This window comes from Mastigoproctus giganteus, chromosome 4 (genome assembly GCF_048544385.1).
Source record: "Mastigoproctus giganteus isolate SK-2022 chromosome 4, ASM4854438v1, whole genome shotgun sequence".
NCBI lineage: Eukaryota > Metazoa > Arthropoda > Arachnida > Uropygi > Thelyphonidae > Mastigoproctus > Mastigoproctus giganteus.
In genome coordinates, this window is record NC_143578.1 from 212,957,723 (window position 1) to 212,983,869 (window position 26,147).

Genomic DNA, 26,147 nt, shown 5'->3' on the forward strand with positions numbered 1-26,147 from the left:
TTGTGGCTTAGGATATTCAGGCTCCTAATGAAGTTGGCCTCAGGCTGGGATCAGGCACTGAGGATACTCTCTAGAGGATCTTAGAACTGGCCTGCAACACAACACAAAAATATTACATTTTCATTGACTTTCAAAGTGCATTTGACAGCTCTGATGGAACAGCATCCTAAAACATCTGTGGGAGAACCATTGCTCAATAGAAATGTACAAACTATACAAGAATAATTCACAGAATGCTGAGGAATTTTAAAAAAAACAGTTATCATAGAACTACTACCAAGTTCTGTCCCCAGGGCTCTGTTCCATGTCTACCCCTGATAAAAATTCCCCCTCCCCAAAGCCTTACAGTCCTTCAAGTCTTGAGTTAATCACAAAGCTTTCAGTAGGTCCCCCTATCATTCCTGGAAAGAATTGTAGACATATACACATTTTAACCTAACTTGTAGCATGGTCCTATATCCAACATATCATGTGTGCTTAATATCATTATTCCCATGTGAATAATAATGCTCTCTTTATCCCTCCTAAAATCTAACAATCTGTTGGCACCATCATTAATTGTTACTACAGAGAGACACAATCTGGTTTTGCAATTAAGGAGAGATTCCTTTATTCAAAAAAATTTTTCTTTTGCTCCTTTTTTTTTGCTGCTAATTGAGTAACTCTATGCAAATCTGAAATGTGGGAAGTAGGTTTTACTATGACCTGTGTTCCCAAAACATCTGATTTTATCCAAGGAAGCAAGTTATTTGACACTCCCCACTACTCACAATCAATATCTATCAACAAATAGTTTCTTTCATATGCCTTTTACTAAATGTACGAATTGATCTTTTAAATTAGTATCAGTTATTTTACATCTTCCTGCATGGTGAAAACTTTCAGCCTCTCTGGCTCTGTGACCAATTAAATCAGTATTGGTTCACCTTGTATGAAGTGCAGGGTCTAAGAGACCCCCAAGGACCGATTTTTAGAAGGAAAAAATTATTAGAAAGAATGCTCAAAACAGTGGATAAGATTTATTTATTTTACTTTAAAGAAAATCATTCTTCTTACTCATTCCTTTTAATAAATGGTCTACTTCTTTAACCTTTACTGGACAGTTTATTATAAATTTTTTGTGAGTGAAGATTAACAGTTGAATAGAATAAAATAAAATACTATATAGAAGCATCTATATAAATACCTTGTGCTAAATAACTGCATCTTTATGTAACAATAAGCAATTTAAGTTAACTCAATTAAATTTAGCATAATGAACTAAATCGTGTCCCTAAAGTAACAGCTATAACTGAAAATTTTTAATAATTTACTACTTACAAGGATATCCATCATTTCGTTTACAGCAGAAGATTTTTCTTCTTGTTTTTCACAAGTATTCTACAAAATAAAAAGAAAATACACAAGGGAATATTAATTCAAATTGAGGAAGGATGATTGCAAGATATTTGGAAATTTGCCTTCAGCTAGTGGGTGGTGAATCATTATTATTATATTAGCCATATGGTGCAAGGAAGTCTGAGGCTTTTGCTGCACCATCCAAAAAAACATTTTTTGGATGGTGCAGTTACCCTGATCTGAGTTACCGAGAGAGAGAGAGAGAGAGAGAGAGAGAGAGAGAGAGAGAGAGAGAGAGAGAGAGAGAGAGAGAGAGAGAGCGCGCTAGAAGGAAATCACAAGAGAGAGCGAGCGCTAGAAGGAAATCACAAGAGAGAGCGAGCGCTAGAAGGAAATCACAAGAAAGAGAAGAATGATGATATCCAGCTCAAGTCCCTGAGTGTGCCAAACCCATAATTGTTTGAACAAACTTCCATCTGTTTTGTAAAAGTGTGTAGTTTGAATAAATTCAAGGAGGAACTAGACAAATTATTGGAAGGGATGGGCAGGTGAGATAGGAGATGAGGCTAGTGGGAGCCAGACGTGTTCAAAAGCCGCTAAGTGCATTTTCTTATTTATTGATTTGAAAGAAATTGTTTTTCTAAAACTTTTGATTTAAATTTAGGAGTATAGCATTATTTTGTGTTTTTCTGATTAATCTGGTTTATTTATTCTTTACTTGGCCTTGTAATTGGATAAAAGTATCAGTAAGGGTATCATATCCACGTGTTAAGAGTTGCACTCCGCTGAACGAGAAGTTTTTTAGCCATATTTAGCCGCTTTATTGACCAATTGATATATCAAATTATTTTCTATAAGTAGCTTATAGACCTAGTCAGGATCGTTAGTTTATTCTGAATTGAGACAGCGAGATTTGGAAGTTAATTAATACTTAAGTGTCCGTAGATTTACCGTTCGTAACTTGCGCCATTGTTATACGATACAACATATATCCTGAACTAGATAGCGTTAATATAGTATAGTATATAATATAAAATTTTGTCAATTAATCAGCAAAATCTATTAATTTTGTTAAACTTCGTTGTCAATTAAATTGTACTTTTAACTAAACACATAACAACTTAGATTACAAGCGAAACATAATTAAAACAACTTGATACGGAAGTTATGTAAACAGAACTCGTAGATAATATTTGATGCTGAAAAATATATATAGCGTTATAACTGTGTTGGGATACAAGTTTAGGGTTATAATTTTGTACTGAAATTTAAATTTTATTGAAATTAAATCGAAATCATGACTTAGACCAGAGCAGCAAAGCAAAAGGCTCAAGCTAATGGGAGTGCTGTGGCTCAGAGGAGAACTGAGGGGGGCAGTTGCCCTCTGAATCACAGCCTTTTAAAATGCACTGCTTGCATGACGTTTGTGGAGCAATCGGGTACGGGACATGATATTGCCATTGAGGATATCTTTGTGTGTGCACGATGCAAGGAGTGTAACGAAATCAGGCGACAACTCAGCGTTGTTATGGGCCTATATGAGAGCTTGAAGGACAGGGTGTATGCCCTCGAAGGATTTAAAGTGAGGGCCCATCAAGCTCTCAGCTGCCCACATCAACGCCAGAGCTTGCACTTGGTCATCACGCAACACAGCGGCAACCCCCAAGGCAGAATGCGCTAGTCCCACAGGAACTAGTAGTTGTTAGTGACTATTGTCAGGGAAACAGGGGAACATGCTTTGAAAAAGGATAGGTGGAACAGGACCAGGGTATGTCTGCCAGGGACAAAGGTTGATGATGTAGAGCAGACAATCTTTTAAGGGCACAAAAGGTGATATTGTTGTACACGTTGGAACTAATGATATTAAGAGTAGGAGAACGGCAGAATTACTTAACAAGTACTGGTCACTGTTGAAAAAAAGCCGTGAATTAGAGTTGAATTTGAAAGTGTCTGCAATTCTGCCCAGACACGATAGGAGGGAGTATATGATGAGAGCCCTGTCGATCAATTCGGCCCTGGAAAGATTGTGCAAGGCTCAAGGGGTAGAATTTTTTTCAGCCTGGTCTGTACTTGTTAACAGAAGGGACTGCTTCTACAGGGATGGGATACATTTAAATAGAAAGGGTGCAAGAATATTTGCTGATGCCATCGAGGCTGTTAGGTGGATTGGAAAACTGCAAGCTTGGGGGGGGGATACAAGGAGTAATAGATTAACAGTAGCCGCTGGCAGAGGTAAAAGTGATTCTTGCACTGCTTCTATTGGAATGAGCAGCAGCCTGGAAAACAAGATGCAGGATATTTCAGAGACTGCTGGGAGTCACTGCGGTACAAGTAAACACATGGGTTGTGTTAGGGTAGTTAAGAAAAAGAACAAGTGCATGTATACTTGTGTGTACACCAATGGGAGTTTGGGAAATTTGATGAATTTGAGGTATTGCTCAAAGCATCAAAGGTGGAAATTGTTGGGATATCAGTGATGTGGTGTCACACAGATATAAAGAATGCAGAACTGGAATTTGGTGAGTACAATGTCTACAGAAAGGATAGGAAGGGAGGAGGGGTTATGCTATTAGTTAAGAAACGCATAAAATCCAAGGAAGTGAAGCCAGTTGACATCGCTGGACAGTGCAGTGTCGAGTCAGTTTGGTGTGATATAAGCACTGGGAGATCAAAATTGAGAGTAGGAGTGTGCTATAGGCCTAATGACTCTGATGAGTATAATAAGAAACTGTACAGGGAAATAGAGTGGGCCAGTAAATCAGAGAGTCTTATAATGGGAGATTTTAATTTCCCAGATATTGACTGGAATTTGTGGGCTGGTCACTCACACACTACCAAGGCTTTTGTGGATTTATTGGATGATTGTTTTCTAAATCAGCATGTTCGGGAGGCAACTAGAGGGAGTAATACTCTTGATTTGATTATCAGTAGTGATTCTTCATGCATTAAGAATCTGCAGATACAGGAACCACTAGGTGGCAGTGATCACAGTGTGCTGAAGTGGGATTTACTCAAAGAGGTAACTGCCATTAGGGGTAAAGGGAAGGGTTATTGCTTTCGTAAAGGTGACTATGATGGTCTGAGACAGTATTTAAATTCTATACAGTGGGACCAACTGATGATGTTACCAACAGCAAATTCAAAATGGGAAGCATTCATAGAACTTATCTTGGAAGCTACTAGGCTTTACATACCGACTAAGAAATATTGTTCAAGCTTTAGGCCTAAATGGATGTCAGATGAAATGATGAGACATATGAAAGAGAAGAAAAATGCTTGGAATAAATATAAATTAACACGTGACACAGAAGTCTACGATAGATATCAGTTCATCTGTAACCAAGTTACAAAGGAGGTTAGGCAGGCGAAGGCAGATTACGAGAAATCTTTGGCGAAGGATGCAAAGAAAAACAGTAAAGAATTCTTTTCTAATGTATTCTTTTCTTATCTAGATTTTCTAGATAATCTTGTAATAACCGAGAGTAAAGTGGAGGAGAAATTGTTCAAGATAAACACAAGAAAGGCACCTGGGGTGGATGGGATCTATCCAGTTATATTAAAGAAGGCAGCAAAGAAAGTAAGCAATCCCTTAGCCATAATTATGAGAGTTTCCTTGGACTCAGGGGAGGTACCCATAGACTGGATATGTGCAAATGTGACCCCAATTCACAAAGGAGGATCAAAGGCTGACACAAGTAATTATAGACCTGTGAGTTTAACTTCTGTTCCAGGAAAATTAATAGAAGCACTGGTAAAGAAGCACTGCAGGATCAGCTAGACAAGACTTCAGTTATAGATCGGACACAGCATGGTTTTGTTAAGGGGAACTCTTGCCTGACCAATTTGATTGGATACTATGATGCAGGGAATAACTTTGATATTATAAGATCTTAGAAAGGCTTTTGATACTGTTGCACATGGAAGACTGCTGCACAAATTGGAGCAGTGTGGCATTGGAAGCAAATTGCTGCTATGGATAAAGGGGTGGTTGAGGGTGAGAAGACAGAGTGGTAATGAATGGACACTGCTCATCGTGGACTAATGTTATTAGTGGAGACTCCCCAGGGTTCAGTGTTCGGTCCATTATTGTTTTCTGTATTTATAAATAATATTGATGATGGTATATCAAGCTTAATGTCAAAGTTTGCAGACAATACAAAAGTTGGCAGGGTTGTTAAGGACACTACTAATGCTATGCTGCTGCAACAGGATCTGGAAAGGTTGAGCAGATGGGCTGACAGGTGGCAAATAAAGTTTAAAATTGACAAATATAAAGTACTACATATGGGAAACAGCAACCCCAGAGCAACGTATCAACTCTATGGTACTACACTGACAGTGGTAGAGAATGCAAAGGACCTGGGGGTAATTGTGCAGGCAGAAAGAAGTTCTCTGAGAAGTGCAGATGGGCTGCAAGAGTAGCTCATGGTGTCTTATCAATGATATACAGGAATTTTTCTAGCACGGATAAGGAGGTGATTATTCCCTTTTATATAAGGCAATGGTCAGGTCACACCTTGAGTACTGTATACAGGTCTGGAGGCCTCATTTCAAGAAGGATGTAGAACTGCTGGAATGAGTACAAATAAGGGCAACAAGAATAGTGAATGGAACAAAGGGTTGCTCTTACGAAGAAAGGCTTAAGTTTTGCAAATTACAGTGTCTGGAGACTAGGCACCCGTGAGGTGATCTGATAGAGGTGTATAGTGGTAATCAATGGACACTGCTCATCGTGGACTAATGTTATTAGTGGAGTCCCTCAGAGTTCAGTGTTTGGTCCACTATTGTTTTCTGTATTTATAAATGATATTGATGATGGTATATCAAGCTTAATGTCCAAGTTTTCAGACGATACGAAGGTTGGCAGGGTTGTCAAGGGCACTACTGACACTATGCTGCTGCAACAGGATCTGGAAAGGTTGAGCAGATGGGCTGAGAGGTTGCAAATGGAGTTTAACATTGACAAATGTAAAGTACTACATATGGGAAACAGCAACCCCAGAGCAACGTATCAACTCTGTGGTACTACACTGACAGTGGTAGAGAATGAAAGGGACTTGGGGGTGGTTGTGCAGGCAGATATGAAGTTCTCTGAGCAGTGCAGATGGGCTGCAAGAGTAGCTCATGGTGTCTTATCAATGATATACAGGAATTTTTCTAGAAGGGATAGGGAGGTGATTATTCCCTTGTATAAGGCAATGGTCAGGCCACACCTAGAGTACCGTATACAGGTCTGGAGGCCTCATTTCAAGAAGGTTGTAGAGCTGCTGGAACGAGTACAGAGAAGGGCAACAAGATTAGTGAATGGAACAAAGGGGTGCTCTTACGAAGAAAGGCTTAATTACAGTGTCTGGAGACTAGGCACCAGCAAGGTGATCTGATAGAGGTGTATAAAGCCTTGAATGGTTTGAGCTTGCTCAATGCTGATGGATTCTTCCTCTTGCTCAGAATAATTACCTGAGAGGGCATAAATTCAAATTGAGGAAAGACAGATGTAGGATAGACGTGTGGAAATTTGCCTTTAGCCAGCAGGTGGTTGGTAAGTGGAACAGACTTCTATCCCTTGTCATGGAAGTTGATAGCCTAAATAAGTTTAAGGCTCAGCTGGACAGGTATTTCGAACGAACAGAGGGGTGATGTGGAAGTGGGTTTTTTTTTGGCTGATGCTGCATAAGCTTGCTTTCTTGCATCATATGCCTCTACTAATGCTAAGTATTCCAACTTTATGGCATAAAAAAAAAAAAAAATCGTAGCTTTATAACTTACCCACTTGAGTTATAATCAAGCAATCAGAAAATAAGTATATATTTTATGAATTATGAGATAGTGCTCTAGCAAATGACCTGCAGTGCTGTGGGAAGTGTGTAAGCCTTTTCACTAAAAAGTTATGAGTATGAACATAGGAGTGGAGACCTACTCAGAATATTTTTACCACTGTTCTATCTGTGGTTGTTTAGTTGTGTGTGGGAACTAACTGCTTAAAATAAAAACTCAAGGTGTGGCCTAACCATTGCCAGCGGTAATGGGATAATCATACAATGGGATAGTCATCTGTGTTGGTAGAAAAATTCCTCTATATCAGCGTTTCCCAAACTGGGGTCTGCGGACCTTTGTGGGTCCGTGAAACGGTGTCGACCACACACACGCACGCACGCACTATATATAGGGGTCTGCAAACATTTGAATTTTGAAAGGGTCCATAAACATTTTTTGATTTTTGAAAGGGTCTGTAGATCTCCGTAGTTTGGGAACCACTGCTCTATATCACTGACAAATTCCATGAGCTGTCCCAACAGTCTGCCTGCATTACTCAGACTGCTAGGACAGTTAAGGAGTTCTGGCAATACAATAAAATACAGTGAGTATCTCACTGTATAAAGTAATAGTTAAGCTGCATCCTGAGCAGTGTAGGACAGAACATGGGAGTCTGTCAGTGATACACATGAATTTTGACAGTAGGGACAATGTGATGTGTATCCAAATGGTAATGGTTAGGCTGCATCTTGAGTACAGCATATAGTTTTGCAAGAATATGGAGTTTGCGAAGCAGATGCAGAGGAAAGCAACAAGATTACTCAGGAGCACAAAAAGGTACTCTTACTAAGAAAAACTTGAGTTATGTAAGCCTTTTAACTCTTTAAAGAGTTAAATTCTCAGAATGGCTTGCCCTATTTTTTAGAATGAATTTGTTTCATAAAGATGAAATTCACTTGAACAGAGAAGGTACAAGGGTTTTTTGCTAATATATAGTTGACAACTCTGGATTTATGAAGTAAAAATCCATGTTTTTTTACTTGATTTGATCTTTCTCTTTTGTTCCACCACTGTAAGAAGAGCCAAATATAAAATTTCATAAAAATTCATCCACTGGGGGGGCCACGTTATTGCATGCAGATGGATGGGCAGTCATGGTGCCAAAAATAGGCACATTACACATACATCATTGAGCCAAAACATTATGACCAGCGAGTCATTATGCAATCAAAACAACTGCAGGTGAACTATGTAGTAGAGGCATTTGATGCAAGAAAGCAAGCTTATGCAGCATCAGCCAAAAAAAAAAAAAAAAACAAACCCCACTACCACTTCACCCCTCTGTTCCTCCAAAATACCTGTCCAGCTGAGCCTTAAACTTATTTAGGCTATCAACTTCCACGACAAGGGATGGAAGTCTGTTCCACCAACCAACCACCCGCTGGCTAAAGGCAAATTTCCGCACGTCTATCCTACATCTGTCTTTCCTCAATTTGAATTTATGTCCTCTCAGGTGATTATTCTGAGCGAGAGGAAGATTCCCATCCGCATTGAGCATGCTCAAACCATTCAAGGCTTTATACACCTCTATCAGATCACCTCGCTGGTGCCTAGTCTCCAGACACTGTAATTTGCAAAACTTAAGCCTTTCTTCGTAAGAGCACCCCTTTGTTCCATTCACTAATCTTTTTGCCCTTCTCTGTACTCGTTCCAGCAGCTCTACATCCTTCTTGAAATGAGGCCTCCAGACCTGTATACAGTACTCTAGGTGTGGCCTGACCATTACCTTATACAAGGGAATAATCACCTCCTTATCCCTGCTAGAAAAATTCCTATATATCATTGACAATACACCATGAGCTACTCTTGCAGCCCGTCTGCACTGCTCAGAGAACTTCATATCTGCCTGCACAACCACCCCCAGGTCCCTTTCATTCTCTATCACTGTCAGTGTAGTACCACAGAGTTGATACATTGCTCTGGGGTTGCTGTTTCAGATGTGTAGTACTTTACATTTGTCAATGTTAAACTTCATTTGCCACCTCTCGGCCCATCTGCTCAACCTTTCCAGATCCTATTGCAGCAGCATAGTGTCAGTAGTGTCCTTGACAACCCTGCCTACCTTTGTATCATCTGCAAACTTCGACATTAAGCTTGATATACAATCATCAATATCATTTATAAATACAGAAAACAATAATGGACCCAACACTGAGCCCTGAGGGATTCCACTAATAACATTAGTCCACGACGAGCAGTGTCCATTGATTACCACTCTGTCTTCTCCCCCTCAGCCACCCCTTTATCCACAGCAGCAATTTGCCTCCAATGTCACACTGCTCCAATTTGTGCAGCAGTCTTCCATGTGCAACAGTATCAAAAGCCTTTCTAAGATCCAAGTATATAATATCAAAGTTATTCCCTGCATCCAGTTCCTTTGTGACTGCATCATAGTATCCAATCAAATTGGTCAGGCAAGACTTCCCCTTAACAAAACCATGCTGTGTCCGAGCTATAACTGAAGTTTTGTCTAAATGATCCTGCAGTGCTTCTTTAACTAGTGCCTCCATTAATTTTCCTGGAACAGAAGTTAAACTCACAGGTCTATAATTACTTGTGTCAGCCTTTGATCCTCCTTTGTGAATTGGGGTCACAATTGCACATCTCCAGTCTGTGGGTACCTCCCCTGAGTTCAAGGAAGCTCTCATAATTATGGCTAAGTTTTTGCTTACTTCCTTTGCTGCCTCCTTTAATATAACTGGATAGATCCCATCCACCCCAGTTGCCTTTCTTGTGTTTATCTTCAACAATTTCTCCTCCACTTTACTCTCAGTTATTACAAGATTCTCTAGCTTACTGCTAGAGTTGCATACACCTCTGGCTTTCCCCTCGCTAAATAACTCCTCATGTGTGAATGTGGATGCAAAATATTCATTTAGTTTGTTAGCTACCTGAGCAGAATCATCAACAGTTGACCCATCGATATCAAGTGGACCAATCTGATTCATCCCCTTCCTTCTAGAGTTTACATAAGTAAAGAACTCTTTGCTATTTTTCTTTGCATCCCTTGCCAAAGGTTTCTCATAATCTGCCTTCGCCTGCCTAACCTCCTTTGTAACTTGGTTACAGATCAACTTGTATCTATCATAGGCTTCTGTGTCATGTGTTAATTTGTATGTATCCCATGCATGTTTCTTCTCTGCCATATGCTTCATCAGTTCATCTGACATCCATTTAGGCCTAAACCTTGAACAATATTTCTTAGTTGGTATGTAAAGCCTAGTAGCTTCCAAGGTAAGTTCTTTGAATGCTTCCCATTTTGCATTTGCTGTTGGTAACATCATCAGTTGGTCCCACTGTATAGAATTTAAATACTGTCTCAGTCCATCGTAGTCGCCTTTACGAAAGCAATAACCCTTCCCTTTACCCCTAATGGCAGTTACCTCTTTGAGTAAATCCCACTTCAGCACACTGTGCTCACTGCCACCTAGTGGTTCATTTATCTGCAGATTCTTAATGCATGAAGAATCACTGCTGATAATCAAATCAAGAGTATTCCTCCCTCTAGTTGCCTCCCGAACATGCTGATTTAGAAAACAATCATCCAATAAATCCACAAAAGCCTTGGTAGTTTGTGAGTGACCAACCCACAAATTCCAGTCAATATCTGGGAAATTAAAATCTCCCATTATAAGACTCTCTGATTTACTGGCCCACTCTATTTCCCTGTACAGTTTCTTATTATACTCATCAGAGTCATTAGGCCTATAGCACACTCCTACTCTCAATTTTGATCTCCCAGTGCTTATGTCACACCAAACTGACTCGACACTACACCATCCAGCGATGTCAACTGGCTTCACTTCCTTGGATTTTGTGTTTCTTAACTAATAGCATAACCCCTCCTTCCTTGCTATCCTATCTATCCTTTCTGTACACATTGTACTCCCCAAATTCCAGTTCTGCATTCCTTATATCTGTGTGACACCATGTCTCTTATATCCCAATAATATTTGCCTTTGATGTTTTGAGCAATACCTCAAATTCATCAAATTTATTTACCAAATTCCTAGCATTGGTGTACACGCAAGTATACCTGCACCTGTTCCTATTCTTAGCTACCCTAACACAACCCATGTGTTTACTTGTACCACATTGACTCCTAGCGGTCTCTGAAATACCCTGCATCTTATTTTCCAGGCTTCTTCTCATTCCAATAGAAGTAGTGCAAGAATCATTTTCACCTCTGTCAGTGGCTACTGTTAATCTGTTAGTCCTTGTATCCCCCCCCCAAGCTAGCAGTTTTCTGACCATCCTAGCTACCCTAACACAACCCATGTGTTTACTTGTACCGCAATGACTCCCGTCAGTCTCTGAAATATCCTGCATCTTGTTTTTCAGGCTTCTGCTCATTCCAATAGAAGCAGTGCAAGAATCTCTTTCACCTCTGCCAGTGGCTACTGTTAATCTATTCGTCTTTGTCTCCCCCCAAGCTAGCAGTTTTCCGACCCACCTAACACTGCCTCGATAGCATCAGCAAATATTCTTGCACCCTTTCTATTTAAGTGTATCCCATCCCTGTAGAAGCAATCTCTCCTGTTAACAAGTACAGTCCAGGCTGAAAAAAATTCTACCCCTTGAGCCTTGCACAATCTTGCCATTGCCGAATTGATCGACAGGGCTCTCATCGACAGGGCGCTCAAGTTTAATCATAGGATATATGCATATTTCCTATGATTAAACTTGTCACAATCTATTTTTGTATCCGTTTTGCTCTGAGCAACAGTAATTTGATATTAATAATGAATCCAGAGCGCACAGGCCTCTTTAATCATATCCAAATCAAATTTGTCAGGCAAGAATTTCCCTTAACAAACCATGCTGTGTCTGCATTATTGCTGCAGTCTTGTTTAGATGATCCTGCAATGCATCTTTAACCAGTGACTCCATTATTTTACCTGGAACAGAAGTTAAACTAACTTGTGTGTAATTACTCGTGTCACCCTTAGATCCCCTTTGTGAATTGGGATTGGGGATACATTTGCACATCTCCAGTCAGTGGGGACTTCCGAGTCCAAGAATGCTCTGACAATTATGGCTAAGGTTTGCTTAGTTCCTTTGCCACCTCCTTTAATATAACTGGATAGATCCCATCAACCTCAGGTGCCTTTCTTATGTTTACCTTCAAAAATTTCTCCTCCGCTTTGCTCTCAGTTATTACAAAATCATTAAGCACCCTGTTGCAGTTTGATGAACTTTTAGCATTTTTCTCCCTTAACTCCTCATGTGAATGTAGAGACAAAATGTAGCATAATAGCATTGTTCTCTGTTATATGTGATCCCTTCATATTACTGATGTGTAGCACAAAGCTAATTAACAGGTTTTTCAGTATGATGTCAAAGAAATATGATATAAAATTTCAGAAGACACATAAGCAATATTTTCCATATATTGTAAAACCATTTTTAAAATTTGGCTGTGTACTGTATGTTGATAAGCATAAGCACAGCATACAGTGAAATGCAAAAATTGATGTAGCATTTCACAGTGATGATGATATCATACATACTGAATATTTATTTGCATCTTTTGTCACAGAATATAATCTTCTAGATTGTGCTGCTCATGCAGTTATGTTGTTCAGAAATATGTGTCCTAATAGTGAAAAAACAGGCACCATTACTGAAATTGAACAAACGGGGAGGAAGGAAATTGATTGCTACAGATGGCAATAATCAAAGTGATTCTAAGTTATTTCCCATTGTAGTGACCTTTTGTAAAAAAAAAAAAAAAAAAAGTCAAATTAAAAGCAGCTTGCTCTCAGTGCCAGCACGCACTGGAAGGTGGCTTCACAAGGTACATCTTCTGAACCACCTGAAAGCATGTGGGATTCCTTAAAAAAAAAAAAAAAAAAACTGACTGGTACTTAGTATTGAGAATGTGGATGTTATAGTAGGGCCGGAGCAACAAGATCATTAAAAGATGAGACTGAGCACCTGGTGGTAATAGGCTCTCCTTATCACCTTGTTAATTTGTGCGCTGAAAGGGAGCTGCATGCTTCTCTATGAAAGTGGATGGCTACTTGGTAGCCATTTAATACTACCTAGAAAGAAGTGCTACAAGGAAAGATTTAAACAATTTAAACTGATAAGGACAGCATACAGTGAAGCAAAAAAAAGATTTTGAAGCATGTGTGTACATGTTGGCTGTCTTTTGTTAAATGCATAATTAGACTAGTAGAATAGTGGCATCCTTTGACAAGGCTATTTAAAGAAGAGGCCAAAAGTGGTGAGAAAAGCCATATGAGCTATTTTCAGAGTTACCAAATTGAAAAGAACAAGCAATCACAAGTTCATGATCCAAAATCTGGATCATACATTGAATACAAAGAAGGAAATAGTGTGTCCCTGGTTTGAATATATTAACTGTAATTCATGAATTACAGTTGCTGGATGAACAGTGTTTGTACATTCCAGCTAATTACAAAAAAGAGGGGGGGGGAAGAGTTCTGCTGCACATTAGCTGATAGGTGCCTAATGAATAACTTCTCATAACTCTAGTAAATGGAGGTGATTAGGAGGTGTTATCCCTTTGTATAAGGCAATGGTCAGGCCATACCTTGAGTACTGCGTACAGGTATGGAGGCCTCATTTTAGGAAGGATGTAGAGTTGCTAGAACGAGTACAGAGAAAGGCAACGATTGGTGAGAGGAACAAAGGAATACTCATACCAAGAGAGGCTTAAGATCTGCAAGTTGCAGCATTTGGAGACTAGGCACCTGCAAGATGATCTGATTGAGGTGCATAAGGCCTTGAATGGTTTGAGCATGCTCAATGCTGATGGGATACTTCCACTTGCTCAGATTAAGAATCTGGGGAGCATATATTCAAATTGAGGAAAGACTGTTGTAGAATAGATGTGTGGAAGTTTGCCTTTAGCCGGTGGATAGTTGAATGCTGGAACAGACTTCCATCTGTTGTGGAAGTTGATAACTTAAATAAATTTAAGACTGAACTAGACATTTGGAGTGACCGGATGGGTGAAATAGGAAGGTTTTTTTTTTTTTTTTTATCCTGGCTGATGCTGTATAAGCTTGCTTTCTTGCAACATATGCCTCAACTAATGCTAAATCAAGACAAAGTCATCATTTAGAGAAAACTGGTAAGGAAAAGTATATAAGTGGATGTGATTTTATTTTCAAATAAAAAAAAAAAAAACAGAAAAATTTTAAAGAGTATCATCTTATTGATACCAATTGAGTCCAAGTTTCAAATAAAAGTAAGTAAAAATCAAGTGACCAATGAAAAGTTAAACTATGGTATTTTTCTCCAATACACAGTGCTATGTTACTTATTATATTTCATTTCTATGTTTACTTATTTTATTTGTTGATGACACTTGCTACATAAGCTTATCTTGCTTGCATGATACTGCTATTTTAATGCTGTGCTGATTTATTTTTATTTGCTAATCCTCTTTCTCATTAGCCATAATGTTCACATTTTAAATACTGTTATTGTACGATAGATCACTCTGTATACTACAGAGTAGACCAACTTTAATTCTCATAATTCTGTATTTTTAACGCAACTGATTTTTTTTTTTTTTTTTTTTTTTTTTGATTTGGTAGTTGTTGGCGCATCGACTTCTGTGGCCATATTGCACCTCCAAAGGTTTTTGCAGTACTTTGATCCAAGCCCGAGGCGGGAATCGAACCCGCGACCTTTGGGTTGCCGGGCAGGTACTTTACCCACTCGGCTAGCCCGGTCGGCAACGCAACTGAGGAGAAATATTAATTTTAAAACTAACTTCATGAAAAATTCTGAATTTAAGTTGCAATGTAATAAGTGATAATGACGTGTATAATTTAGCCTGTCTTTTACCCATAATCAGATTCTTATTCAAATTCTGAAGGAATTGAAATGTAGACAAGGATTTAAAACCTAACATTTTTAAATGTCAAAGGTATATTAAAATAGCATGTCCAACTTTCAAATATAAGTATATAAAATCATATATTACACTGAATATAAGCTAATAAGATTGGGGAAAAAATACTCAAAATGATCTGTGGTGATATTTTGGAGTAGAGGGAAAGTTTCACACTCAAAAAATAGCAAACATTGGGTTAAAGCTTAAAGATTCCTCACCCCACAAAAGTTATTTTTCATGATACTAATAATCATTTCTAATTCATTTATCATTTAATAATTCATTATTGAATAATCTATAGAAACTATGAATGATATATGAATTGATTTTCTACATTGAACAGAATTCTTTCAATTTTAGTACTTACTCTTATTCGGGCAGGTCGCAAGCAAATGTTTCCTTTCTTAATAGATTCTATCATTTCACTCATAGCTTTTTGCTGTACATCTGTCTCTTCTGTGAAAAGTATTGAAGAAAAAATTTAAAGAGCACAACCAAACAATTTTACTTATACTGAATTAGAATCAAGAACTGTTAATTTAAATTTCCTGCAGAGAATTTGTGTATGTGTGTTCATTTCCTAACACAAAATAAAACAAGTTTCATTTTGGATTAGGAAGTGAACATGCATACACTCACAGATGTGAGTAGGCAGCAATTCTGCTCCCTTTCATAGCCATAACACACTTTTCCCCCTTCCCATTTGGGTGGTGGGCGAGGGAGAGAGTGGGAGATGACTATTATGGGAAATGTGTATTCTGGCTGTATAATGTGTATTCACAGGCTGATTGCATGTTGTGTGGGCAGATAAACCTGGAATAACTCATGGAGAAAACCCTGATTGTTCCACGCGAGACTGACTAATTACAGATCCCTTCAGATGAGTGGCTGTCAATGATGTATCATGTTACCATAGAGGAAAATGTTCCTGATATTATGTACTGAATACAATATTATAATACGTTAACTATAGTATACAAGTATGATTTTAAGTCTACCAACTTGCTATTTCTATTATTTTATTTACACTACTAATCACTTTAATCCACACAAATGGAGTTAACTTCAAAATGTTATAATTACAGGCTGGCCTTGATTAACGTGATTAATTTGTCTCGCGAGCGCATCGCGCAAAATGGAAATGTGTTAATCGAATATAACAATCAATAGGAAAAATTATAATTGGTCCTTGACCTTCTGGAATGTCCATAAAGAATTTAAAAAATACCTTTTAAATAACTTTTTAACTGTATACAATGTAAAAGATAATGAAAATAATTATGGAATTAAATGTTTATTTATTGCTGACCGGGCTAGCTGGGTGGGTAAAGTGCCTGCCTGGCAACCCAAAGGTCGCGGGTTTGAATCCCACCTCGGGCTTGGATCAGAGTAGTGAAAAAAACCTTGGGAGGTGCATTATGGCCACAGAAGCCGATGCGCCAATAACTAACAAAAAAAAAAAAAAAAAAAAAAGTTTATTGCATAAAACAGCGGTTCCCAAAATGTGCGCCGGAATATTTTAAATTTTCGAGGGAAACACAGCGATATTCGACATCTGTCGGACACCGCGCAAACTACTAGCTCGAGGTTAGTCACAGTTTCAGCATCTCTTATTAAGTTGTTTGGACATAACTACCAGATGGAACTGTTAGGTATTTCTTTTGGTCTGGGTGTGCCTTGAAAAAATTACTGAGACAGTAAGGGTGCCGTGAACTGAGAAAGTTTGGGAACCTCTGACATAAAATACACAATGAAGAAATGACTGTTGCGGAAATGTTTGAACAGTGTTGACTTTCTCTTTTCATCAATCAATTTCCGACAACAATCTTCTCTGGACCCTGCCGAAATAAATATCGCAGAGAACCTCAAACCTTTTCTTTGAGGTTCTCTGCGATATTTATCATTTTCATCTGACATTTTCATTTAAACATTTTCATCTGACATTTTCATTTAAACATTTTTCATCTGGCTCATTTAAAAATTTGAATTTTTAAATGCAAGTCTGCATTGACTTTATTAGCGGGAGACAAACGAGTAACATGTCTTCTTCCGATGGTTGATGGAACACACCGAGGCAGGCAGCAGGCAAACATTTGTTTATTGACCGTACGACTCGCGGTAAGCTTAACGCGCGATTCAAATCTTTTTCAACTATCGCATAAAAAAAAAAAAAAAAAAATCGCATTAACTGGAAATTTGCATCGTGTAAAGTAAAAAGTGGTATAATTTTTCATACAGCGTTAACTGAAAATTGCGTTAATCGAATTCTCATTATGCGAGGCCTGGCTGTATATGTCTGTAGAAGAATGAATGTATTTATGAGGTAGTCAATGTTTTCTGGGATTAAAAATACAGAATACCTCACAGTGAGAAATGCTGCATCTCTGCAAAATTTCTCCAGTTATTGACAGGATTTGAATCTAGACCTTTACAAAGAGGCAACAAGTGGAATGATACAGGTTAAAATTCCATTGACAACATTAAAAATGCAGTCCCACAAGATTCAGTACTGGGCTCCTTACTATTTGATTTATTAACCCTCTGATGGACATGCAAATTTGCTTCTAACAGATATATCTTGGGATCAGGTATGCCATTTTATAACCTTAAAATTGGCATGAAAATTTTAAATTATTCACTTTTTGATGCCATCTTTCATTTTCAATCTACCATGAACAGAATTATGAATAATACATTTTTTTTATATTAAAGCATATATTTTTTCTGCATGCATTTATCCATGTCTGTAGTGCACACTTAGTAGTGGCAAATGACAAAAGGAAACAAGCTTATACAGCATCAGCCAAAGGTAGTAATATCTATCTATACATTAAAAAGCTTTTCTCTAGTGATATTTATTTGAGCAAATGGGAAAAGAGAGTGGGACAATTACGTCACTACAAAATAACAGGCAAATAATTACACAGTTCATTTCCTGATTAGATTTTGATCAGTGCATTATAACGTTATTATTATACAAATAAAAACTTGAAATAAAAACAAAAACTATACAAATACAGTTAAACTTCCCTATAATGAATTCGATAAATCCAGCGAAAAATTCGTTATAGAGAAATTTCATTATACAGAGAATATCTTTTTTTATTAGAAATTGTTATCTAATTAGAAAATGAATCTACATTTATTTTTAATGTATTTTATTTCAAAAACATACTTAAATTATGTTTACACAGTTTTTGTCGGTAAGTATCACAAATTAAAAAAAAAAAATCTGTAATTTTCGTTTGCACAGTACAATTAAAAAATTGTCTGATTCTCAAAGAAAACTTCACATTTATTTAGAGCATTAAAAACATTATCAGGAACATTTTCACCAAACTTTAGACCCATACGAACCGTTTTAAAAGCGTGAATCATTTCATCGTGAGTTGGCTTTTCTATGGGTTGTTCTGATGCATCTTTAGCGTCATCATTAATTTCTTCATGATCAATCATGGTCATGTCTAACACTGTTCAGCAGTATTTCATCTTCATTTGGATGTTCTGTTGTAGTCAGACCTTGATCTACATAAACATAACTATCCAGTGTTATTTCATTTACGATGTTTCCAGACGATTATAATAATGTCCAAAAGTTTTTCAGTTGTGAAAGGGGCAGTTTATCTTTTTTGTCCACTTGTTGTTCGACTTCTGTATTCAATGCAAATCCCGCTTTTGAAAAACAATTTTGAATAGTGTTTTCAGTGACATCGTTTGCCCAAACTTTTACCAGTTCAGAGATGCAATCTCTAAGGTTAATCGTAACCTCCAAGTTTCTATTTTCTGATAACGCATTGACAATCTTCATTATTATTCTATTTTGATAATGAAATTTAAAATTTTTAATAATGCTTTGGTCCACTGGCTGGAGTTTTGATGTTGTTTGGTGATAAAAACAATAACTTCACACTTTAAAGTTTGGCAGAAATACTGGCAGGATGTGCCGGACAGTTGTCAGTTATCAACACAATTTTCATTTTTTCTTGTTATACGCTTGTCTAGTTTTAATATCCATTCTTCAAAAATATCACTTGTCATCCATGCTTTTTCATTAAAGGTGTAAGTCAACTTCCAAAGATTTTGTGCTTCTAAAACATCTTGTGTTTTTTGATTTTCAGATGACCAAAAGTCTTAATTTTTCACTTCCTGTCATATTTGCTCCAACTAGCACAGTGATTCTTTCTTTGCTTTCTGCCAAAACATTTATCATCCTTAAAAGCAAGTGTTCTATTCGGTAAACGTTTAAAGAATAAACCCATTTCGTCAGCATTAAAAACATCCTTAGGTTCATATTCTTCCAAAATCTTCTTTAAGGTATTGTTCCTCCAACTGCTGCAATCTTCTTCGCTTACATTAACACTTTCTCCACAAATAACCTTTTCCACAATTCTGTGGCATTTCTTAAATTTATCTAACCACCCAGTGCTCACATTAAATTCTGTATGTCCAAGGAACTGTGCAAATTTCAGAGCTTTTTGCTTAATTATTGGACCCAATATTGGTATATTCTTTTCATGCATCATTTGCACCCATTTTAGAACAGCTTTATCAACATTTTCATATATACACAACTTAATTCGCTTCTTGTCTGCTCCTCCTTCAATTGCATTTAAAATTGATTCTTGATTTTTTAAAATCGTAGATAAACTGCTTGCAGGTATGCCATATTTCTCCGCAATATCTTTTTTCTTAAAACCATGGTCAATATCAAGAAGAATCTTTATTTTATCATTAGTACTTAAACACTTTCTCTTTGACATTGTTTCTGTAACTGTAAAAATTACTCTACTGCAGCTCTTGCCGATACATGCACCGCAAACTTTGCTGCGCTGGCCATATAGTGAATTGTTAGTACCGCCTACTCAATGACGTTCGCTTGCCAATTCCACAGTATCATGTGACCTTTCCTATCAATCACTTTGAAGAAATATAAGACTCTGAATTTCATTTATTCTGCTTTCATTCATATATACACGAAAGAAAATGTATGGTTAATGTATACTGTATGTTACTTTTCAGAAAAAAAATTACAAGAGCATATAGCCTATGTGATTGATGACAAATTGTTCTAAAAGAACGAAATAATAATAAAAAAAGCACGAAACCTTTTTCTGGGAGTCCAGTTAGATGAGAACGGAACATATCATATAATGATTGACAGGAAGGTCACATGGTACAGTTGAGGTGAGAAGCAAATGTCACTCAGTAAGCGTTACTAAAAACTGACTATGGTAGCAGTCTATGTATTGCCACCGCAGCACGCTAAAGATTTACTGCAGCGAATTATGTTTTCCCCTTAGAGAACATCAATTTACAAATCTACTTTATTTATTGTAAAGTTTGACCACTTTTGAGAAAATCCATTTGGTTTTATAACTGTAACAAAAATGAAACAAAGACCCTCCTATGGGCGTCAATGACCACAAGTGTTCACTAAAAGGATGATTTAATTCCAGATGCTAATGAGCAATTTTGGAGGGAAGGAGGCCATATATTGAGAAAATACACGAAAGAAAATGTATGGTTAATGTATACTGTATGTTACTTTTCAGAAAAAAAATTACAAGAGCATATAGCCTATGTGATTGATGACAAATTGTTCTAAAAGAACGAAATAATAATAAAAAAAGCACGAAACCTTTTTCTGGGAGTCCAGTTAGATGAGAACGGAACATATCATATAATGATTGACAGGAAGGTCACATGGTACAGTTGAGGTGAGAAGCAAATGTCACTCAGTAAGCGTTACTAAAAACTGACTATGGTAGCAGTCTATGTATTGCCACCGCAGCACGCTAAAGATTTACTGCAGCGAATTATGTTTTCCCCTTAGAGAACATCAATTTACAAATCTACTTTATTTATTGTAAAGTTTGACCACTTTTGAGAAAATCCATTTGGTTTTATAACTGTAACAAAAATGAAACAAAGACCCTCCTATGGGCGTCAATGACCACAAGTGTTCACTAAAAGGATGATTTAATTCCAGATGCTAATGAGCAATTTTGGAGGGAAGGAGGCCATATATTGAGAAAATACACGAAAGAAAATGTATGGTTAATGTATACTGTATGTTACTTTTCAGAAAAAAAATTACAAGAGCATATAGCCTATGTGATTGATGACAAATTGTTCTAAAAGAACGAAATAATAATAAAAAAAGCACGAAACCTTTTTCTGGGAGTCCAGTTAGATGAGAACGGAACATATCATATAATGATTGACAGGAAGGTCACATGGTACAGTTGAGGTGAGAAGCAAATGTCACTCAGTAAGCGTTACTAACAAACTGACTATGGTAGCAGTCTATGTATTGCCACCGCAGCACGCTAAAGATTTACTGCAGCGAATTATGTTTTCCCCTTAGAGAACATCAATTTACAAATCTACTTTATTTATTGTAAAGTTTGACCACTTTTGAGAAAATCCATTTGGTTTTATAACTGTAACAAAAATGAAACAAAGACCCTCCTATGGGCGTCAATGACCACAAGTGTTCACTAAAAGGATGATTTAATTCCAGATGCTAATGAGCAATTTTGGAGGGAAGGAGGCCATATATTGAGAAAATACACGAAAGAAAATGTATGGTTAATGTATACTGTATGTTACTTTTCAGAAAAAAAATTACAAGAGCATATAGCCTATGTGATTGATGACAAATTGTTCTAAAAGAACGAAATAATAATAAAAAAAGCACGAAACCTTTTTCTGGGAGTCCAGTTAGATGAGAACGGAACATATCATATAATGATTGACAGGAAGGTCACATGGTACAGTTGAGGTGAGAAGCAAATGTCACTCAGTAAGCGTTACTAAAAACTGACTATGGTAGCAGTCTATGTATTGCCACCGCAGCACGCTAAAGATTTACTGCAGCGAATTATGTTTTCCCCTTAGAGAACATCAATTTACAAATCTACTTTATTTATTGTAAAGTTTGACCACTTTTGAGAAAATCCATTTGGTTTTATAACTGTAACAAAAATGAAACAAAGACCCTCCTATGGGCGTCAATGACCACAAGTGTTCACTAAAAGGATGATTTAATTCCAGATGCTAATGAGCAATTTTGGAGGGAAGGAGGCCATATATTGAGAAAATACACGAAAGAAAATGTATGGTTAATGTATACTGTATGTTACTTTTCAGAAAAAAAATTACAAGAGCATATAGCCTATGTGATTGATGACAAATTGTTCTAAAAGAACGAAATAATAATAAAAAAAGCACGAAACCTTTTTCTGGGAGTCCAGTTAGATGAGAACGGAACATATCATATAATGATTGACAGGAAGGTCACATGGTACAGTTGAGGTGAGAAGCAAATGTCACTCAGTAAGCGTTACTAAAAACTGACTATGGTAGCAGTCTATGTATTGCCACCGCAGCACGCTAAAGATTTACTGCAGCGAATTATGTTTTCCCCTTAGAGAACATCAATTTACAAATCTACTTTATTTATTGTAAAGTTTGACCACTTTTGAGAAAATCCATTTGGTTTTATAACTGTAACAAAAATGAAACAAAGACCCTCCTATGGGCGTCAATGACCACAAGTGTTCACTAAAAGGATGATTTAATTCCAGATGCTAATGAGCAATTTCGGAGGGAAGGAGGCCATATATTGAGTGGCTGTTTGGCAGTAAATGCTTGAAAATCTTCAAAAATGCTTCTACTATTTTTTTTAAATATTCGTTATAGAGAGACTAACACTTCACTAAATGGGGTTAATTTTACATGTAATTTCGCTTCAAGGTGCAATGTTTTGCGAAAAAATTCGTAATATATAGAGAAATTCGTTAAATAGAAGTTCGTAATAGAGAAGTTCCACTGTATTTACAAAAAACTAAAATATTTACAAAATACTAAACAATTTACAATCATACCTCTACTATATCCAGATGATGGGTCCCTTCATCAGCTGACATTAATATACAAAAAAAATGTTACAATGGAACATCAAATGATGCCAGGTGTGATCATGTATTACACAGTGAAGCACATGCACAAGGTAGGTGAACATTAAATGGAAGGAACACAAATGGGTTACTGGGCAGAATCAGACACTTCCTGTTGACAATGTGGAGCACATATGTGGGATGCATGCCAATATTCCACACATTGCAAGACAATTGCCTCCATAACGTTCAAGTTTGTAAATATTTTAGTCCTCTTTCAGATGCAACAATATTCCTCATGCATTATGGAACCCAAAGCAAAAGGCCTTTTCCTAAGTGACCTATGTAAATGCAGGTAAATAATTACATAGTGATATTTATTTGACCTTGACAATTCCACGTGGTGGGGTATCCAATGGTAGAAGAGTGATGCGGTTCACGTGGTACAAGTGGGCAGGGCAATTACATCACTACAAATGCACAAGTAAATAATTATATAGGTCATTTCCTGATTAAATATCAATCAGTGCATTTAGACAGGTGTGTCTTTTACATAGAAAAATATTTGGCTTACTCCGTCACACCTCTACATTTTACGTAGAAAAGCATGTGCGGGGGTTGGCGAGCAGGGGTGAAGCCCCCTAGTGTTCATTAAAATCGAAAATTTTATGAGAAGCTAATGGAGTTTAATAAATAAATACAGGGTGGTTATAATTAAAGTGCATCACTCTGGTTGCCTACAGGTGGCAAGTTCTGTTTCCAGTTCAGAGTGGCTCCACAGCATTAGTAGAGGCATTTGATGCAAGAAAGCAAGCTTATGCCAGCATCAGCCAAAAAAAAAAAAAAAACCCACTTCCACTTCACCCCTCTGTTCGTTCAAAATACCTGTCCAACTGAGCTTTAAACTTATTTAGGCTATCAACTTCCACGACAAGGGATGGAAGTCTGTTCCACCAACCAACCACCCGCCGGCTAAAGGCTAATTTCCGCACGTCTATCCTACATCTGTCTTTCCTCAATTTGAATTTATGCCCTCTCAGGTGATTATTCTGAGCGAGAGGAAGAATCCCATCAGCGTTGAGCATGCTCAAACCATTCAAGGCCTTATACACCTCTATCAGATCACCTCGCTGGTGCCTAGTCTCCAGACACTGTAATTTGCATAACTTAAGCCTTTCTTCGTAAGAGCACCCCTTTGCTCCATTCACTTCTTTCGTAAGAGCACCCCTTTGTTGCCCTTCTCTGTACTCGTTCTAGCAGCTCTACATCCTTCTTGAAATGAGGCCTCCAGACCTGTATACAGTATTCTAGGTGTGGCCTGACCATTGCCTTATACAAGGGAATAATCACCTCCTTATCCCTGCCAGAAAAATTCCTATATATCATTGACAATACACCATGAGCTACTCTTGCAGCCTGTCTGCACTGCTCAGAGAACTTCATATCTGCCTGCACAACCACCCCCAGGTCCCCTTTCATTCTCTACCACTGTCAGTGTAGTACCACAGAGTTGATACGTTGCTCTGGGGTTGCTGTTTCCCATGTGTAGTACTTTACATTTGTCAATGTTAAACTTCATTTTCCACCTCTCAGCCCATCTGCTCAACCTTTCCAGATCCTGTTGCAGCAGCATAGTGTCAGTAGTGTCCTTGACAACCCTGCCTACCTTTGTATCATCTGCAAACTTCGACATTAAGCTTGATATACCCTCATCAATATCATTTATGAATACAGAAAACAATGGACCCAACACTGAGCCCTGAGGGACTCCACTAATAACATTAGTCCACGAAGAGCAGTGTCCATTGATTACCACTCTGTCTTCTCCCCCTCAGCCACCCCTTTATCCACAGCAGCAATTTGCCTCCAATGCCACACTGCTCCAATTTGTGCAGCAGTCTTCCATGTGCAATAGTATCAAAAGCCTTTCTAAGATCCAAGTATATAATATCAAAGTTATTCCCTGCATCCAGTTCCTTTGTGACTGCATCATAGTATCCAATCAAATTGGTCAGGCATGACTTCCCCTTAACAAAACCATGCTGTGTCCGAGCTATAGCTGAAGTCTTGTCTAAATGATCCTGCAGTGCTTCTTTAACTAGTGCCTCCATTAATTTTCCTGGAACAGAAGTTCCACAGGCAAAGGATCATATGATACATTTAAACTTGCACTTAATGTAATTAATAAACTAAACAAATTGAATAAATTAAGCACTGTTAATTATGTAATTGTGTGCAATGAAAATAAATAGTGGCATTCCAATTAATGAATACGTGCATTCCTGAGAATTCATAAATCGATTGCTTTTCCCATGCGTATACACCATAACAGGAGGTTGTGTACTCCATGCTTTTTTTTTTTTTTTTTTTAGTATAGTTAGTATTAGAATGGCCAAAGAAACAATTTATGCATTTTTATTTACTGCATACATTGCATTTTATTTATATATTCCAATAGAGCATTAAGTAATAATAAAAACAAAGTGCAGGATACTGATATGTCATGTTGTGATATAAGTATCAGTAAGTTTTGATTATGAAATCTGGCAAAGGTCAGACTCAATTTATTATTTTATGCACTTTTTGTCCTCAAAATTCTCCATTATAACAATTGTAAAATAATAAGAGAATTTTACCTCAATATAGTATGTAGAACACTTCCGTATGATACTCTCCAGAAATTAAAACGGAAAAATAAAAAAAACTTACATTAGAGTAACAAATAGTTTAAAAAATAATTAAAAACCAATTTAACACAATTAAAAATAAGAAAATTACTTAAAAGAATCTAACGAAAAAATTGTGAAACGATTTTCCTTCCCAAAGCCGACAATGCTTTGACCGTATGTCATGATCACAGGAATGAAAATCATCAGGAATTTTCATTCCTGTGATCACGACATATGGTCGAAAAGCGTTGTCAGCTTCAAGAAGGAAAATAGTTTTGAAATTTTTTCACTAGATTCTTTTAAGTAATTTTCTTATTTTTAATTGCAATAAATTGATTTTTAATTGCGTTAAATTGAGTTTTATTGTGTTAAATTGGGTTTTAATTATTTTTTAAACTATTTGTTACTCTAATGTAAGTTTTTCGATTTTTCTGTTTTAATTTCAGGAGAGTATCATACGGAAGTGTTCTACGTACTATATTGAGGCAAACTTCGAGGTACTATATTATTTTATAATTATTGATATTAACGTAAAGTAGAACGTAATGAGCA

The 26,147-nt window shown here is 37.1% G+C and overlaps 1 protein-coding gene across 1 annotated transcript in view; it reads right to left on the reverse strand.

Moving 5' to 3' along the window:
• LOC150087390 (uncharacterized) overlaps positions 1 to 26,147 on the reverse strand; it is a 208,233-nt gene that overhangs the window by 26,634 nt on the left and 155,452 nt on the right. Inside the window, exons 13-14 of the mRNA XM_090372039.1 lie at positions 15,393 to 15,481; positions 1,321 to 1,380 (exon numbers count right to left, since the gene is read on the reverse strand). Of these exons, the coding sequence (XP_090228165.1) occupies positions 1,321 to 1,380; positions 15,393 to 15,481 (149 nt within the window). The remainder of the gene's footprint in view (positions 1 to 1,320; positions 1,381 to 15,392; positions 15,482 to 26,147) is intronic.